The following is a 19,796-nucleotide window of genomic DNA, read 5'->3' as shown; positions in this document are numbered from 1 at the left end:
GCCTCCCAGGTTCAAGCGATTATTCTGCCTCAGCCTCCCAGGTAGCTGAGATTACAGGTGCTTACCACCACACAGCCCACTAATTTTTGTATTTTTTTTGTTTTTTTTTTTTTTTTAGTAGAGACAGGGCTTCACTATATTGACCAGGCTGGTCTCGAACTCCTGACCTCAAATGATCCACCTGCCTTGGCCTCCCAAAGTGCTGGGATTACAGGCATTAGCCACCGCGTTTGACCTCTCCATTTTTACCTGTATAAATGAGTCCCACTTTTCCCCATAGTGGAAGCACTGATCACCATTCTTCGGTGTCCTTGTGTCCCTGGACAGCTACCTTCACACATTTGTGTTCAAATAAACTTTTTTTTTTTCTTGAGACAGAGTCTCATTCTGTCGCCCAGGCTGGAGTGCAGTGGCGTGATCTCGGCTCACTACAACATCCACCTCCCAGGTTCAAGCGATTCTCGTGCCTCAGCTTCCCGAGTAGCTGGGACTACAGGTGTGCACCACCACACCCAGTTAATTTTTGTATTTTTAGTAGAGACTGGGTTACAGCATGTTAGCCAGGCTGGTCTCAAACTCCTGGTCTCGAGCAATCTGCCTGCCTCGGCTTCCCAAAGTGCTGGGATTACAGGCGTGAACCACTGTGCCCAGATTTATTTTTTAATTTTTCAGAGGCAGGGTCTTTCTCTGTCACTCAGGCTGGAGTGCAGTGTCAGGATCATAGCTGACTCTGGACCTCCTTCCTGGGCTCCTCTTGCCTCAGCCTCCCAAGTTGCTGGGACTACAGACACGTGCCACCATGTCTGGCTAATTTTCTTTATTTTTTGTAGAGAGACAAGGTCTCGCTATGTTGCCCTGGCTGGTCCTTAACTTCTGGCTTCAAGCTATGCTCCTTCCTCAGCCTCCTGAGTAGCTGGGATTACAGGTGCACTTCCCCATGCCTGGCCCCCAATGCCTGGCCACCATGACCAATTTCAAGCTACCAATATAAGATCATTGAACATGCAATTGGAAAGAAATGCACAGTATTACATCGTTCTATAGTAAGCCTATTACAAAGACATAATAAATGTAAGTAGTCCAGGCAAGATGGTTCATACCTGTAATCCCAGCACTTTGGGAGGCTGAGGCAGGAGGATCGCTTTGAGCTCAGGAGTCTGAGGCCAGCCTGGGTAACATAGTGAGACCCCATCTCTACAAAAAAAAAACACCAAATTCGCTGAGTGTGGTGGCGGGCACCTGTAGTCCCAGCTACTCAGGAGGCCAAGGCAGGAGAATCACTTGAGCCCAGGAGGCGGAGGTTGCAGTGAGCACGTACATTGGCACACAAATTGGCAGATACTACCATACAGTGTGTTTTTTTCTCCAGAGAACTGGCTGGTAAGTGTTTACCATAATAAGAAGGCTTACTATAGAATAATGTAATACTGTGCATTTCTTTCCGATTCCATGTTCAATGATCTCTTATTGGTAGCTTGAAATTGGCCGTGGTGGCCAAACATAGGGGCATGCACCAGTAAGGGAAAGCTGAAATGGAAAGCAGAGGGTTTAGGGCAGCAGTCCTGAATTCCGGAGTGCTGTCCCCCTGGGGAGTTATGGGAATCTGGGGGGGTTGTTTTTAGTTGTCACAGTGGAGGTCCTAGGATGCTACCACAGCGTTTATGCGGCTGGGCTCAGCGACAATAAAAGTTACGCAGTGAAGGTTTGTCCTGCATTCTCATGACTTTGTTTTATTTTTGAGACAGAGTCTTGCTCTGTCACCCAGGCTGGAGTGCAGTGGTACCATCTCGGCTCACTGCAACCTCTGCCTCCCAGGTTCAAGGAATTCTCCTCCCTTAGCCTCCTGAGTAGCTGGGATCACAGGAGTGCACCACCATGCCCAGCTAATTTTGTATTTTTAGTAGAGATGGAGTTTCACTAAAAAAAAAATGGTGACCAGGCTGGTCTCAAACTCCTGACCTCAGGTGATCCTCCTGCCTCGGCCTCCCAAAGTGCTGGGATTGCAGGCGTGAGCCACTGTGCCCAGCTCATTCCCATGACTTTGGAACATCTGTGGGAAATTCATGGAGTTGGAAAGTCTGTTACTAAGCCTCTGAGCCCCAAATCTGTTTTGCGTATTTTATGACAGCTCACCTCCCCACTCCCTCGCCCCACCCTGTTTCTTTTTTCCTTGTCGCTGAATCACAGGGAAACAGGTCGTTTGTCCTGTAGACGGGCTCACCTTCTGGACTGGGCTGATTGCTGCCTCATGGTGTCGTTTCACTGGCAACTTTATCATCCTGTTTTCTGCAAATTGGTGGTTAGAGTGGGAAGCTTGGTCTGATTTTTTTGTTTGTTTGTTTTAAGGGAGCTCCGTAGCTGGTAGTTAGCTTCCTGCTGCTTAGCTGAAGCTGGGGAGTGGCTGCTGGTTTCTCTTTCCTCCTGTTAGGACTGCTGAGAGCTCTGGTAGTGCCTGCCTCTTCTCAGTAAAATTCCTCATCCATCTTTTTTTTTTTTTTTTTTTTTTTTGAGGCAGAGTTTTACTCGTTTCCCAGGCTGGAGTGCAATGGCATAATCTCAGCTTACTGCAACCTCCGCCTCCCAAGTTTAAGCGATTTTCCTGCCTCAGCCTCCCAAGTAGCTGGGATTACAGGTGCACGCCACCACGCCCCACTAATTTTTGCATTTTTAGTAGAGACAGGGTTTCACCATGTTGGCCAGACTGGTCTCGAACTCCTGACCTCAGGTGATCCGCTGCCTCGGCCTCCCAAAGTGCTGGGATTACAGGCGTGAGCCACTGTGCCCAGCCATGGCTGATTTTTGTATTTTTATAAGGACGGGGTTTCACCGTGTTGGCCAGGCTGGTCTCTGACTCCCGACTTCAGTTGATCCGCCTGCCTCGGCCTCCCAAAGTGCTGGAATTACAGGTGTGAGTCACCACACCGGGCCCATTTCTATTTAAAAAAAATTTTTAAATAGGCAGGGCGTGGTGGCTCACGTCTGTAATCCCAGCACTTTGAGAAGCTGAGGCAGGAGAATCCCTTGAATTTGTGAGGCGGCAGTTGCAGTGAGCTGAGATCACGCCATTGCACTCCAGCCTGGGCAACAAGAGCAAAACTCTCTCAAAAAGTAATACTAATAATAGTTAATAAATAAATAAATATAAGACTCTGAGGGGATTCAGAGTCAGCAAGAGCCTGGCCTAGCAGGACTCTGTACCCCGCCTCCATGCTGCCTTCCTGGAGGCCTTCCTGGCTGCCTGGGGGAGGGGAGCAGAGTGGGGGCCCCTTTCTGTTGGGGCATCACAACAGTTCCCCAAGGAAGACCCCCAGGGGACCCAGATGGGGGATGCGACCTTGACCTGCCTCTCTCCCCCACCCTTATGGCCAGGCTTGGGGTGCCTGGTGCAGGTGGAGGAGCTTAGATAACAAGATGGACTTCGTGGCAGGCAGTGGGGAGGGAGGAGGGGCTACGGGCTCGCCTCCCTCCCGCAGCCCAGCCACACCTGCTCTGGAAAGCCCTGTAGCTCCTGGGCGGGGATTGCCAGTCACCGATGCTGGAAGGGTTTCTTTGGCTCTGAGTGAGGAGAGACCCAGAGGGAACGCTGAGGTGCCTGCCCAACCACTCTGTCCCGGTTTCCTTCAGCAGGACCAGATGAGAGAAGGTGAGGGGGCTCCTCTCCCACCCTACGACACGCACACCTGTGCACACACGCCCAGGCGGAGAGCAGGGATTTGGGACGTGGACCTGCGTGCCCTCCTGGGTCTCTGGTGCTCTCTGGGATGCACCTGCAACTCACGACCTCCAGGAGAGCAGGGTCCCTCCCTCGGCAGCCAGGATCCCCTCCCCAGCCTGCCGCCCTCCTTAGCTCCCTCCCCACTTCCTTCCAGGTGGATCTGTTTCTAGAGCTCCAACCGCCACCTCCCTCCCCTTCTCCACCCCGGGCCACCGGGTCCTTCCTTGTCTCCCTCCCCTCAGCAGTTTCTAGGAACCACCCTGGCAGTAATGGTGCGGATAGCTCGCGCACAGCTGGTGGTGACCCGACTTTCCTGTCTCCACCCTGGGGCTCCTCAGAGCCTTCATGGAACCCAAGCTGCTGGTCTCACCTCCGAGCCCTGCCCTCGCCCAGGGAGGCGGCTCCGTCCCTCCTGCACTCCCTAATCCCGCTCTGAATCACCGCTTCTGTTCTGGGTCGGAGAATAAAGGTGGGGTTTCCCAGTGATCGCCCTACGTTATTGTCTGAAGCTCCCTTCTCCTCCCCAGAGTGGAAGTGATAATGCCGGGAATCCGGGAATCCCGGGGAGGTGCAAGAAGACAGCGGGCTCCAGGCGGTGGGGTGCGACTGAGCCGGACGTGCTGAGCTGTCCGGGGCACGGGGCGGTTGGGGTAGAGAAAGGCTTTCAGAGCTGGGGGACAGGACGGGGCCCCGGGTGAGCGGAGAGCTGGGTTATTTCACGGGAACAGCTGGTGACAAAGCCGGAGGGGTGTGCGGGGCCAGGCGAGAGGCTGGGATTCGGTCTTAAGAGGCATAGGGAGCCCGGAAGGGGCTGTGAGCTGGGAAGGGGCAGGGCCGGCGCTGGGTGTAGGGGACAGAGGGGAGAGGAGGAAGCCGGGCTGTAATAGAAAGACATGGATGGGGCTGGGCGTGGTGGCTGACGCCTGTAATCCCAGCACTTTGGGAGGCCGAGATAGGCGGATCACTTGAGGTCAGGAGTTCGAGACCAGTCTGGCCAACATGGAGAAACCCCCGTCTCTACTAAAAATACAAAATTAGCCAGGCATGGTGGTGCATGCTTGTAATCCCAGCTACTCGGGAGGCTGAGGCAGCTGAATCGTTTGAACCTGGGAGGCGGAAGTTGCGGTGAGCCGAGACTGTGCCATTGCACTCCAGCCTGGGCAACAAGAGCAAAACTCCGTCTCAAAAAAAAAAAACAAAAAAAAACTCAGTAAGATAGACCAGGTGTGGTGGCTCATGCCTGTAATCCCAGCACTTTGGGAGGCTGAGGAAGGAGAACAGAGGACCTCCTGAGGCCAGGAGTTTGAGATCAGTGTGGGCCACATAGCAAGACCCGTCCCCACCGCCCCCCTCAAAATCCCTACAAAAAAAGCAACTCAAAAAAATAATGCCTTCAGGCAGAATGGGAGTGGTGCTTGGTTCAAGCCTGACAGAAGTGTGAGTTTGGGGCACCCATTCTGCTCTGAATACCAGGGACAACCCATGTCATACAACATTTCCTTTTGTGCCCACACAGCCCTAAGGGAGGTGTGGTTTGTTGTTGTTCTTTTTGAGACAGACTTTTGCTCTGGTTGCCCAGGCTGGAGTGCAATGGCACAATCTCGGCTCACTGCAACCTCCGCCTCCCAGGTTCAAGCGATTCTCCTTCCTCAGCCTCCCAAGTAGCTGAGATTACAGCCATGAGCCACCACACCTGGCTAATTTTTTGTATTTAGTAGAAATGGGGTTTCACCATATTAGTCAGGCTGGTCTCGAACTCCTGACCTCAGGTGATCCACCCGCCTCAGCCTCCCAAAGTGCTGGGATTACAGGCATGAGCCACTGCACTGGCTTTTTTTTTTTTTTTTTTTTTTGAGACAGAGTCTCGCTGTGTCGTGCAGGCTGGAGTGCAATGGTGCGATCTCAGCTCACTGCAACCTCCGGGGAGGTGTTGTTTTTATCCCTCCCCACAACCCCCTGTTGATGGACAGACTAGGACAATGAAACACAGAGAGGTAAAAGCCCTGGGTTAAAGTCACACAGCGCATAAGAGGCTCCTGATCATGCTGCACATGCATCTTGCCAAATCTCAAAAATTCACAATCTCATAGCGCTGTTTGCTCCGTGAGGCCTCCCCACCACTTCCTTCTCTCCCTGCAGGCTCGAGTCAAGGTCAGTGCCCAGCTTCCTGCTCTGGGCCACTCAGCAGCCACCCTCCTCCTTCCTGGGTAAGGAGGTAGGGAGCTACCAAGGAGGCAGGGACATCCGTCTAGAACATTCTGCTTTTCTTTTTTTTTTTTTGAGATAGAGCCTGACTCTGTTGCCCAGGCTGGAGTGCAGCTGTAGTGTAATGGCACAATCGCAGCTCACCACAACCTCCATCTCCCAGGTTCAAGCAGTTCTCCTGCCTCAGCCTCCCGAGTAGCTGGGATTACAGGCATGTGCCACCACGCCTGGCTAATTTTTGTATTTTTAGTAGAGACGGGGTTTCTCCATGTTGGTCAGGCTGCTTTCGAACTCCTGACCTCAGGTGATCCGCCCCCGCTTGGCCTCCCAAAGAGCTGGAATTACAGGCACAAGCCACTGTGCCTGGCCTAATTTTCTCTAAAATAGAGACAAGTTCTCACTGTGTGGTCCTGGCTGATCTCAAACTCCTAAACTCAAGCAATCCTCCCAGCTCAGCCTCCCAAAGTGCTAGCATTACATGTGTGAGCCATCATGCCCGGTCCCTGTCTGTTTCGTTCTCCCTGTCTCTCTTGTCCTGCCTCTCTCTGTGTCTTGTCTTTTTCTCTATTTGTCTCTTCCTCTGTCCCTTTTATCATCTCTGTCCCTTCCCTCCCTCCCTCCCTCCCTCCCTTCCTTCCTTCCTTCCTTCCATAGGCGAGAAAAAGTAGCATCTCTTCCTCACCTATCACAAAGTTTGCAGCTGGGGCACCTACAGTAAAAGGTTAACAGACACAAGCCTAACAAATATATTTAAGGCGGCCGGGCACGGTGGCTCAAGCCTGTAATCCCAGCACTTTGGGAGGCTGAGGCGGGCGGATCACGAGGTCAGGAGATCGAGACCATCCTGGCTAACACGGTGAAACCCCGTCTCTACTAAAAATACAAAAAATTAGCCGGGCGTGTTGGCGGGCGCCTGTAGTCCCAGCTACTCGGGAGGCTGAGGCAGGAGAATGGCGTGAACCCGGGAGGCGGAGCTTGCAGTGAGCCGAGATCGCGCCACTGCACTCCAGCCTGGGCGACAGAGCGAGACTCTGTCTCAAAAAAAAAAACAAAAAACAAAACAAAAAAAAACAAATATATTTAAGGCAAGTGTTACATGACATGGGAGTCTTCACAAATGAAGGCCTAAAGAAACAGGGAAACCTGGGTGGGATTTTTGTTTTGTTTTGTTTTTAGATGAAGTCTCACTCTGTTGCCCAGGCTGGAGTGCAGTGGCACGATCTTGGCTTACTGACTGCAATCTCTGCCTTCCATGATCAAGTGATTCTCCTGCCTCAACCTCCCCAGTAGCTGGGATTACAGGTGTGCGCCACCACGCCCAGCTAATTTTTGTATTTTTAGTAGAGCAGGGGTTTCACTATGTTGGCCAGACTGGTCTCGAACTGCTAACCTCAGGTGATCCACCCACTTCGGCTTCTGAAAGTTCTGGGATTACAGGCGTGAGCCACTGTGCCCAGCTACCCTCCTGTTCTGTGATCTATGGTTTAAATGCTACATTTGACCACTATCAATACTCCCAGTATGAAAAGTGGGAAACCTGGGTTCTTCACCCAGAGCCTATAACGAACAGCATTCTTTGCCTTGTGGGTGACAATAGCAAACACTTACCGCCTGTATATATGTGCCAGACACTGTTTTAATCCTCAGAGAGGTGATGTTACTTGCCCAAAATCACACAGCTCGTGACTGTGAGTCTGAAATTGGCCAGAGCTTGTGCACCTAGCCACTGGTGGTGATGGGTCTTTGAGTCATCAAGTCCAGCATTCTGTGTTGGACTTAGTGAAAGGATATACTTTTGTAGTGATGAGAAAGGAGCTTTATCTAGAATTTGTGTGGCCAGGCACGGTGGCTCATGCCTATAATCTCAGCACTTTGGGAGGCTGAGGCGGGTGGATCCCTTGAGGTCAGGAGTTCGAGACCAGGCTGGCCAACATGGTAAAACCCTGTCCGACTAAAAACACAAAAATTAGCCGGGCATGGTGGTGCATGCCTGCAATCCCAGCTACTCAGGAGGCTGAGGCAAGAGAATCGCTTGAACCCAGGAGGCGGAGGTTGCAGTGAGCCAAGATGGTGCCACTGCACTCCAGCCTGGGTGACAGAGCAAGACTCCATCTCAAAAAAAAAAAAAAAAAAGAAGAATAAAGAAAAAAGAAAAGAAAAAGAAGTGAACTGGTTCAAAGACCGTAATCATACATATCACACAAGACCAGAAGTGGACCAGGGTCAGTTAATTTAGCAGCTCCACAAAGTCATCAGTCACCTGAGCTCCATCCATCTTCATATGCTGTGCTACCATGTCTTTTTTTTTTTTTTTTTTTTTTGAGACGGAGTCTCGCTCTGTCTCCCAGGCTGGAGTGCAGTGGCGTGATCTCAGCTTACTGCAAGTTGCGCCTGCTGGGTTCACGCCATTCTCCTGCCTCAACCTCTGGAGTAGCTGCGACTACAGGCACCCACTACCACACCCAGCTAATTTTTTTTTTATATTTTTAGTAGAGACAGGGTTTCACTGTGTTAGCCAGGATAGTCTTGATCTCCTGACCTCGTGATCTGCCTGCCTCGGCCTCCCAAAGTGCTGGGATTACAGGTGTGAGCCACCGTGCCCAGCCAGCTACCATTTCTTAGCTGTATCATCTCACGGTCCCAAAAGGGCTGCTACACATCCAGCCATCACATACAGATAATTCCTTTCAAAAACAGCAGAAAGAGGCTCATTCTTGTCTTGGTCCCTTTTGAAGAATGAATGAAACCTTCCTAAGCCTTCCAGCAACTTCCCCCCAACTCCGATGGGTAGGAATTGTCACATACCCATGTGGCCCGATAGGAGGCAAAATAAATGAGACTTCTGGGATTAGTTTAGCCTCAGATTCTGCAGCTGGGAAGTTGATCAGCCACCTCTGAAGGACATGCAGCTTGCAGAAAATTAAGGTGGTGTTACCAAGAAGAAAAGAGGAAATGGCTTTAGAGTAGACAACAGGGATGCCCTGAGGGGTTGTGTAGGTTGTTCACTTCATGAAGTCCCCTGGTCAACAAGGCAAGTGGGGTTTAAACAGTCCCACAGTCTACTCATCAAACCAGGTGTCTTTGGCATTGTGTCCACCCAGAGAGCTCACTGTTTCTTTTCTTTTTTTTTTTTTTTTTGAAATGGAGTCTTGCTCTGTCACCCTGGCTGGAGTGCAGTGGCATGATCTTGGCTCACTGCACCCTCCGCCTCCCGGGTTCAAGCAATTCTCCTGCCTCAGCCTCCCGAGTAGCTGGGATTATGGGCGTCTGCCACCACACCTGGCCAAGTTTTGTATTTTTAGTAGAGATGGGGCCTTATCATGTTGGCCAGGTTGGTCTCCAGCTCCTGACCTCAGGTGATCCGCCCACCTCGGCCTCCCAAAGTGCTGGGATTACAGGCGTGAGCCACCGCGCCACAACTCATCTTTTAGAGCCAGCCTACACTTGTCATAGGCCATGGCCGATGAATGGGAAGTCCACGGTGGGGCTGGGTGTTCCTCTCAAGTTCAACTGGCTGTGGCCAGGAGGGCAGGCAGGCCAGGTGGACAATTTCCCTTCAAAGTGGATACAGGCAGGACATGCAAAATGAACATCTCTGGCACTGTACTCTGGCAAGTAGGAAAATAAAAACAAAAGATGAACATCTCGGGTTGGGCGCGGTGGCTCATGCCTGTAATCGCAGCACTTTGCGAGGCTGAGGCAGGCAGATCACGAGGTCAGGAGTTCGAGACTAGCCTGACCAACATGGTGAAACCCCGTCTGTACTAAAAATACAAAAGTTAGCCAGGCGTGGTGGCTGGCGCCTGTAATCCCAGCTACTCAGGAGGCTGAGACAGGAGAATAGCTTGAACCTGGGAGGCAGAGGTTGCAGTGAGGAGAGATTGTGCCACTGCACTCCAGCCTGGGTGACAGAGACTCCATTTCAAAAAAAAAAAAATAGAACATCTCTACAAACTGGATCACCAGTAAATAATAGCTACATATACTTGTACTCACCATATGTGGACACCCACATATGTACACTCAGTCGATAAACACCCACATTTAAACATACAATGTAGGGCAGGTGCAGTGGCTCACGCCTATAATCCCAGCACTTTGGGAGGCCAAGGTGGGAAGATCACTTGGGCCTAGGAGTTTGAGACCAGCCTGACCAACATACTGATACCTTATCTCTACAAAAGAAAATTTGTTTTTAGTTAGCTGGGCGTGGTGATGTGCACCTGTAGTCCCAACTACTCGGGAGGCTGAGGCAGGAGGATTGCTTGAGCCTAGGAGGTCAAGGCTACAGTGAGCCACGTTCTCACCACTGCACTCCAGCCGGGTGACAGAGCAAGATTCTGTCTCAAAAAATAATAAATTAATAAATAAAACAAAAAATGCATACAATGTATAGATACACTATATATATATACTCCTATGTATACACATTCACATATACACACATGCTGTGTTCACAACCACCTAGATGACATATGTATGTGTATACATACTTACACATATACCCTTACATGTACACAATATATCTCTACCCATACACTACCATGTACATGTGTCCATTTGTACACAGCTGTATATGTACACACACAATTTTGCACACACCTGTATATATGCAATGTATGGATCCCCATATCCACATTACACACAATGTGTGCACATCCACCTGTGTACACACACACACCTATGAACACAATGTAGACACATCTGTATAAACACACTCAAGATACATGCCTATGCACATAGGCAAGTATGTGCCAAGTATTTACACACCCGAAGTAAAAGCACACTCACACGCACCCACACTATGCCTGCGCGCCACCGCATGGCCACGTTCACCAGCGCCCTGGGCCTCCATCTCCCAGCTAACATGTCCTATTTTCCTCCCCTGACAGCCATGCTGCTCGTTCGGATGTCTTTCTCCTTTCCCATGGCCCACTTCATCCTCTTTGTCTTTACGGTGTCCACTATATTTCACGTTCAGCAGCGGCTAGCGAAGATTCAAGCCATGTGGGAGTTACCAGTGCAGATCCCAGTGCTAGCCTCAACATCAAAGGCACTGGGACCCAGCCAGCTCAGGGGGATGTGGACGATCAATGCGATAGGCCGCTTGGGGAACCAGATGGGTGAGTACGCCACGCTGTACGCCCTGGCCAAGATGAACGGGCGGCCCGCCTTCATCCCGGCCCAGATGCACAACACCCTGGCCCCCATCTTCAGAATCACCCTGCCGGTGCTGCACAGCGCCATGGCCAGCAGGATCCCTTGGCAAAACTACCACCTGAACGACTGGATGGAAGAGGAGTACCGCCACATCCCAGGGGAGTACGTCCGCCTCACGGGCTACCCCTGCTCCTGGACCTTCTACCACCACCTCCGCCACGAGATCCTCCAGGAGTTCACCCTGCACGACCACGTGCGGGAGGAGGCCCAGAAGTTCCTGCGGGGCCTGCAGGTGAACGGGAGCCGGCCGGGCACCTTTGTAGGGGTCCATGTTCGCCGAGGGGACTATGTCCATGTCATGCCAAAAGTGTGGAAGGGGGTGGTGGCCGACCGGCGATACCTACAGCAGGCCCTGGACTGGTTCCGAGCTCGCTACAGCTCCCCCATCTTCGTGGTCACCAGTAATGGCATGGCCTGGTGTCGGGAGAACATTGACACCTCCCACGGTGATGTGGTGTTTGCTGGCGATGGCATTGAGGGCTCACCTGCCAAAGATTTTGCTCTACTCACACAGTGTAACCACACCATCATGACCATCGGGACGTTCGGGATCTGGGCCGCCTACCTCACGGGCGGAGACACCATCTACCTGGCCAATTACACACTCCCCGACTCCCCTTTCCTCAAAATCTTTAAGCCAGAGGCAGCCTTCCTGCCAGAGTGGACGGGGATTGCCGCAGACCTGTCCCCCTTACTCAAGCACTAATGCTGGCTGGTCCTTTGAGACACCTTCTCTTTCTCTGGCTCCCTCAAGATGAGTGCCCGGGCATGAGAAGCACGTGGTTCCATAAGCAGGACCCTTCTCTCTTCTGTGAAGATGCGTTGGGCTGCAAGTAACAGAAATCTCATTGAACAGTGGCCTGGCGTGATGGCTCATGCCTGTAATCCCAGCACTTTGGGAGGCCGAGGCGGGTGGATCACTTGAGGTCAGGAGTTCAAGACCAGCCTGGCCAACATGGTGAAACTCCATCTCGACTAAAAATACAAAAATTAGCCAGGTGTGGTGGTGCATACCTGTAATCCCAGCTACTCGGGAGGCTGAGGCAAGAGAATCACTTGAACCCAGGAGGCAGAGGTTGCAGTAAGCCAAGATGGTGCCACTGCACTCCAGCCTGGGTGACAGAGCAAGACTCCATCTCAAAAAAAAAAAAAAAAAAAAGAAATGAAATGAATGGGTTCAAAGACCATAGTCATGCATATCACACAAGACCAGAAGTGGCCCAGGTCCAGGGTCAGTTAATTTAGCAGCTCCACAAAGTCATCAGTCACCTGAGTGCCATCCATCTTCATATGCTGTGCCACCATATCTTAGCTGTATCACCCCATGGTCCCAAAAGGGCTGCTACACATCCAGCCATCATATACAGATAATTCCTTTCAAAAACAGCAGATAGAGCCTTGTTCTTATCTTGGTCCCTTCTGAAGAATGAATGAAACCTTCCTAAGCCTTCCAGCAACTTCCCCCCAACTCCAATGGGTAGGAATTGTCACATACCCATGTGACCCGATAGGAGGCAAAAGAAATGAGACTTCTGGGATTAGTTTAGCCTCAGATTCTGCAGCTGGGAAGTTGATCAGCCGCCTCTGAAGGACATGCAGCTTGCAGAAAATTAGGGTGGTATTACCAAGGAGAAAAGGGGAACTGGCTTTAGGGTAGACCACAGGGATGCCCTGAGGGGTTGTGTAGGTTGTTCACTGCACAAAGTCCCCTGGTCAACAAGGCAAGTGGGGTTTAAACAGCCCCACAGTCTACTCATCAAACCAGGTGTCCTTGGCATTGTGTCCACCCAGAGAGTTCACTGTTTTCTTTTTTTTTTTTTTTTTTTGAGACGGAGTCTTGCTCTGTCCCCCAGGCTGGAGTGCAGTGGCATGATCTTGGCTCACTGCAACCTCCGCCTCCCGGGTTCAAGCAATTCTCCTGCCTCAGCCTCCCGAGTAGCTGGGATTACAGGTGCGTGCCACCATGCCCAGCTAATTTCTGTATGTTTAGTGGAAATGGAGTTTCACCATGTTGGTCAGGCTGGTCTCAAACTCCCGACCTCATGATCCGCCTTCCTCGGCCTCCCAAAGTGCTGGGATTACAGGTGTGAGTCACTGGGCCCGGCCCTAGAGCTCACTGTTTTCTAGTTAGTCCATCTAGAAGTGGAGCCTTTTTCCAGTTTGCACAAATGTGCCATATTGGCTTATACCTGGCATGCATCCAAGTCCATATGTCCTGCCTCTTCAATCCTGGCTTTCTAGGGCCTGGGATGATCATTGCTGAGAACTCAGAGACCAGCCTGGCTCAGTGAACTTCAGGGCGTTCCATTCATTCTTTCAGTTGCAGCATATCTGTTACATGTCAGGCAGTGAAATACCCCACAGCAGCCTTCCCTCTTAGAGGATACATTTGTAACCATTATGGAGTCATCAAAGGAATAATTTTTTTAATCACCAGTGTGAACACAGTCATAGAGTGGGGTATTCCCAGCTACCAGGGAGGCTGAGGTGGGAGGATTGCTTGATGCCAGGAGTTAGGGACTATAGTGCACCATGACTGGACTTGCGAATAGCCACTGCACTGCAGCCTGGACAACGTAGTGATACCCTGACTCTTATAAATAAATAAATAAACACAATTATGACTTTGGGGATGGGAGAAAAGGTTCTCTGAGAGCTTATTACATGAGTATCACATGAACTCCAAAATACATCTTAGGCCAGGCACGGTGGCTGTAATCCCAGCACTTTGGGAGGGTAAGGCGGGTGGATCACCTGAGGTCAGGAGTTTAAGACTAGCCTGGGCAACACAGTGAAACCCTGTCTCTACTAAACATACAAAACATTAGCCAGGGGTGGTGGTGCACACTTGTAGTCCCAGCTACTTGGAAGGCTTAAGAAGGAGAATCGGCCGGGCGCGGTGGCTCACGCTTGTAATCCCAGCACTTTGGGAGGCCGAGGCGGGCGGATCACGAGGTCAGGAGATCGAGACCACGGTGAAACCCCGTCTCTACTAAAATCATACAAAAAAATTAGCCGGGCGTGGTGGCGGGCGCCTGTAGTCCCAGCTACTCGGAGAGGCTGAGGCAGGAGAATGGCGTGAACCCAGGAGGCGGAGCTTGCAGTGAGCCGAGATCGCGCCACCGCACTCCAGCCTGGGTGACAGAGCCAGACTCCGTCTCAAAAAAAAAAAAAAAAAAGAAGGAGAATCATTTGAACCAGGGAGGCAGAGGTTGCAGTGAGCCAAGATCACACCATTGCACTCCATCCTGGACAACAGAATGGGACTTCATCTCAAAAAAAAAAAAAAAAAAAAAATCTTAGGAGTAGATGGAATCCTATTACCAGTCTGGATCAAAAAGGCAACTTTGGCTGGGCGCGGTGGCTCACACCTGTAATCCTAGCACTTTGGGAGGCTGAGGCAGATGGATCACTTGAGGTTAGGAGTTCGAGACCAGCCTAGCCAACATAGTGAAACCCTGTCTCTACTAAAAATACAAAATTAGCCAGGCTTGGTGGTGCATGCCTGTAATCCCAGCTACTAGTGAGGCTGAGGCAGAAGAATCGATTGAACCTGGGAGATGGAGGTTGCAGTGAGCTGAGATCACGCCATTGCATTGCAGCCTGGGCAACAAGAGCGAAACTTGGTGAAAAAAAGAAAAGAAAAGAAAGAGGCAACTTTTACAACAATTTTATAGATCTCAATATTACAGTATTTTCTCCAGACTAGCCACGAATACATGCTGCGCACCTATCATGTATCAGAAAGCCGTCTAGGAGATATGATCCGTGCTCTCAAGACGGCATTAACAAGTCACTTCAAAATATAATTGGTACAGGCCAGGTGCAGTGGCTCACGCCTGTAATCCCAACACTTTGGGAGGTCAAGGTGGGAGGGTCACTTGAGATCAAGAGTTCAAGACCAGCTTGGGGAACATAGGGAGGTCCTGTCTCTATAAAAAATAAAAAACTAACTGGGTATAGTGGACTACAACTGTAGGACCAGCTACTCGGAAGGCTGAAGTGGGAGGATCAATTGAGTCCAGGAGTTTGGGGCTTCAGTGAGCCACAATCACACCTGTGCATAGCCACTGCACTCCATAGGGACCTCCCTATGTTGCCCAAGCTGGTCTTGAACTCTTGATCTCAAGTGACCCTCCCACCTTGACCTCCCAAAGTGTTGGGATTACAGGCGTGAGCCACTGCACCTGGCCTGTACCAATTATATTTTGAAGTGACTTGTTAATGCCGTCTTGAGAGCACGGATCATATCTCCTAGACACCATCACTAACAAAATTTTTAAACATCGAAAAGATACAGGCCAGGCGTGGTGGCTCACACCTGTAATCCCAGCACTTTGGGAGGCCGAGGCAGGTGGAGCACGAGGTCAAGAGATCAAGACCATCCTGGCCAACATGGTCAAACCCCATCTCTACTAAAAATACAAAAATTAGCCGGGTGTGGTGGCGGGCGCCTGTAGTCCCAGCTACTCAGGAGGCTGAGGCAGGACAACTGCTTGAATCCGGGAGGTGGAGGTTGCAGTGAGCCAAGATTGTGCCACTGCACTCCAGCCTGCCAATGGAGTGATACTCCGTCTAAAAAAAAAAGAAAATCGAAAAGATACAATTAGATCCTGAGGCAAGCAGGTGCTATGGCTCACAACTGTAATCCCAGCACTTTGGGAGGCCGAGGTGGGTGGATCACTTCAGGTCAGGAGTTCGAGACCAGCCTGGCCAACATGGTGAAACTCTGTCTCTACTAAAAATACAAAAATTAGCCAGGCGTGCTGGTGCGCACCTGTAATCCCAGCTACTCGGGAGGCTGAGTCAGTAGAATCACTTGAACCCAGGAGGTGAAGTTTGCAATGAGCTGAGATATTGCCACTGTACTCCAGCCTGGGCAAAAGAGTGAAACGAGAAAGAGAAAAGAGAAAGAAAGAAAAAGAAAGAGGAAAGAAAGAAAAAGGAAAGAAAGAAAGAAAAGGAAAAGAAGGAAGAAAGAAAGAAGGAAGGAAGGAAGAAAGAAAGAAAGAAAGAGGGAGGAAGGGGAGGGGAGGGGAAGGAGGCCAGGTGTGGTGACTCACGCCTGTAATCCCAGCACTGTGGGGGGCGAAGACCAGTGGATCACCTAAGGTTGGGAGTTCAAGACCAGCCTGACCAACATGGAGAAACCCTGTGTCTACTAAAAATACAAAATTAGCCAGGCATGGTGGCACATGCCTGTAATCCCAGCTACTCGGGAGGCTGAGGCAGGAGAATCGCTTGAACCCAGGAGGCAGAGGTTGCGGTGAGCCGAGATGGTGCCATTGCACTCCAGCCTGGGCAACAAGGGCGAACTCCATCTAAAAAAAAAAAAAAGAAGGAAGGAAAAAGAGAGGATGGAGGAGGAGAAATATTTTTTCCAGTCTACACAATGAATATGACTATATCCTTTTGGGGAGGGGGTACGTTTATAATATAAATTAGTAATTTTTGGTATTTTGATGTTGGTGGTCTTTTTCAGGCCTCATGATGTAAATATCCACCTTCTGTTGAGATCAGAGGAGAGCAGGAAGGTGCTGCTTGGGGTTCCCCATCTGATCCCCCTTGGTCCAGCCCTGGTTTTCCTGAGGCAGGAGGGAGGGATGAAGTCTTTGGAGAAGGGTTGGGTGTTGGGCACTCGGCAGTGCAGGACGCAAGCCTTTCAGTTAGGCTTAAGGTTCAGACAGGCACCCCACCAAGTCGGCTTCCTGGCCCTGACTCCTTGGGGTAGTGCAGGGACCAAGTGCGCCCTCAGCTCAACAGTGCCCACTCTGGACGCAGGCGAGATGGGGAAGGTGCAATGGAGGCAGGTGGGGGGCCTGGCAGAAGCTGAAAGACGAGTGCCTGAGACACAGAGAGATGAGTGCGGAGACTGAAAGGGATGACGGATGCATCAGGGATAAAGGGCAGGAGGGAGTTGGAGACAGAGATAGGGAGGAGAGAACAGCCAGAGGGCAAATCAGACAGAGAACAGAGAAGCGATATGAAGACAGAACCCGGACAGAGTGACCTGAGTCGGGCAGAGATGGGGACACATTGATATGGAGAGTGATACAGTCAGAAAAGTCTCCGGGCCAGGTGTGGTGGCTCACGCCTGTAATCCCTGCACTTTGGGAAGCTGAGGTGGGAGGAGCACTTGGGGTCAGGAGTTCAAGACCAGCCTGAGCAACATAGTGAAACCCTGTCTCTATAAAAAATGCAAAAATGGCTGGGCACGGTGGCGCACGCCTGTAATCCCAGCAATTTGGGAGGCCGAGGCTGGAGTGCAGCGGTGTGATCTTGGCTAACCACAACCTCTGCCTCCTGGATTCAAGTGATTCTCCTGCCTCAGCCTCCCGAGTAGCTGGGATTACAGGCATGCACCACCACACCCGGCTAATTTTGTATTTTTAGTAGAGGCGGGGTTTCTCCATGTTGGTCAGGTTGGTCTCAAACTCCCAACCTCAGGTGATCCGCCCGCCTTGGCCTCCCAAAGTGCTGGGATTACAGGCGTGAGTCACTGCACCCAGCCTGGTCTACTGTTCTTTTCCACCTGCAGAGGACAGTGCTGGCGGCCCACCCAGGTGCCTTCAGATTCCTCTTACCAGTTCTGTGCACCCAGCCCCCAGCTTGTGTGCTTGGCATATTAATCATGCCTTTGTATTTTCTGAACTTCTGCTGCTTTGACAAGTGGGGGCCTCGATGACTCTGGAGGGACTGACCCTCCCAGGGATAGCCAAATGCTAGAGATAGTTAACTACTCACCTTTCCTATGTAAACCAGCCAATCCAGAGCCCACACCCCATCCACACCTTTATGAGCACAGGCTCCCTGAGCCTGGTACCAGAAACTCAGGACAGCCTCCATGCTCCAGAGCCTGCTGAAATTCAAACTAGGTCATCTCAAACCCACTTACCTTGCCTCTTCTAGTCTTTTTTTTGTTTGTTTTGGTTTGGTATTTTTTTTAATTTTTAATTTTTTTTATTATTATTTCTTTGAGACAGAGTCTTGCTCTTTCGCCCAGGCTGGAGTGCAGTGGCGTGATCTCGGCTCACTGCAAGCTCCACCTCCCGGGTTCAGCCCATTCTCCTGCGTCAGCCTCCCGAGTAGCTGGGACTACAGGTGCCCACCACTGCGCCCGGCTAATTTTTTGTATTTTTAGTAGAAACGGGATTTCACTGTGGTCTTGATCTCCTGACCTTGTGATCCATCCGCCTCGGCCTCCCAAAGTGCTGGGACTACTTTTGTTTTTTTAGATGGAGTCTCACTGTGTTGCCCAGGCTGCAGTGCAGGTATGATCTGGTCTCACTGCAAGTGATTCGCCTGCCTCAGCCTCCTGAGTAGCTGGAACTACAGGCGTGCACCACCACACCTGGCTTTTTTTTTTTTTTTTGTATTTTTAGTAGATATGGGGTTTTAGCACGTTGGCCAGGCTGGTCTCGAACTTCTGACCTCAGGTGATCCATCCGCCTCGGCCTCCCAAAGTGCCAAGATTTCAGGTGTGAATCACTGGGCCCAACCTTTTTTTTTTTTTTTTTTTTGAAAGACAGGATCTTGATCTGTTGCCAGGCTGGAGTGCACTGGTGCAATCATAGCTCACTGCAGCCTCAAACTCCAAGGCTCAAGTGATTCTCCTGCCTCAGCCTCCAGAGTAGCTGGGACTACAGGTATGAACCACGGTGTCTGGCCCTGAAACCTATTTTTTTTTTTTTTTTTTTTTTTTTGAGATGGAGTCTCACTCTGTCACCCAGGCTGGAGTGCAGTGGCGCAATCTCGGCTCACTGCAACCTCCACCTCCCAGATTCAAGCAATTCTCCTGCCTCAGCCTCCTGAGTAGCTGGGATTAAAGGCGCATGCCACCATGCCCAGCTAATTTTTGTATTTTTACTGGAGACTGGGTTTCACCATATTGGTCAGGCTAGTCTCGAACTCCTGATCTCATGATCCACCCGCCTCGGCCTCCCAAAGTGCTGGCATTACAGGCATGAGCCACCGCGCCTGGCCAAAACCTACATTTTAAAACATTTTGCTGCTAACAACTTACCCTACGACATTCTTCCCAGGACTGCCCTTGGGCTGGAGGTTCCCGGGAGTTTACATCATTCCTCCCTCCCTCCATGACCCATGGCTCATGACTGACTAGGGGTGGTATAGTGGCAAGTCTCCAGATGTAGCCCCTAGTGAGCATGTCCCTGATATTCACAGATTTGTACAGTGCCCTCCTGTATATAACATGGGCTTGCCTGACTTGCATTAATTCTAAAATACAGTGGAAGAGAAATCGTGCCAGTTTCAGGCCTAGTCTTTAAGAGACTGGTAGCTTCTGCTCCCCACTTTTGGAATACTCACTCTTGGGAGCCCTGAGCTATCATGCAAGAAATCCAGTTACCCTGGTGGAGAGGCCACAGAGGGACAGTGTTGACCCTGCATGGAGTGTCACACTGCACAACCCAGCTGGGCCCAGCCTTCATGCTATCCCCACCATGGTGCCACACACATCTGATGTGCCATCTTGTATGTGCTAGCCCAGGTGGGCCCTGAGATGACTGCAGCTGTAGCCAACATCACATGGAACTGAATAACTGCCCTGCTGAGCCCAGTCAACCCATACATTTGTGAGCAATCATGGATAGTTATTGTTTTACAACTCTAAGTTTTGGGGTGGTGTGGGTTTTTG

At 50.9% G+C, this 19,796-nt stretch overlaps 1 protein-coding gene across 1 annotated transcript; it reads left to right on the top strand.

Moving 5' to 3' along the window:
• Nucleotides 1–10,548: 10,548 nt before the first annotated feature.
• Nucleotides 10,549–11,846, top strand: FUT2 (fucosyltransferase 2). The gene has a single exon (XM_058425495.1). The coding sequence runs from the start codon at nucleotides 10,725–10,727 to the stop codon at nucleotides 11,844–11,846; it is 1,122 nt and encodes a 373-aa protein (XP_058281478.1). The 5' UTR covers nucleotides 10,549–10,724.
• Nucleotides 11,847–19,796: the final 7,950 nt, after the last annotated feature.

This window comes from Hylobates moloch, unplaced genomic scaffold (assembly GCF_009828535.3).
Source record: "Hylobates moloch isolate HMO894 unplaced genomic scaffold, HMol_V3 SCAFFOLD_12, whole genome shotgun sequence".
NCBI lineage: Eukaryota > Metazoa > Chordata > Mammalia > Primates > Hylobatidae > Hylobates > Hylobates moloch.
This window is presented reverse-complemented; position numbering and strand designations above follow the sequence as displayed.

What these genes read in the sequence shown, in the direction of transcription:
- FUT2 (XM_058425495.1), top strand. Translation starts at nt 10,725, where the DNA reads ATGCCTGCGCGCCACCGCATGGCCACGTTCACCAGCGCCCTGGGCCTC.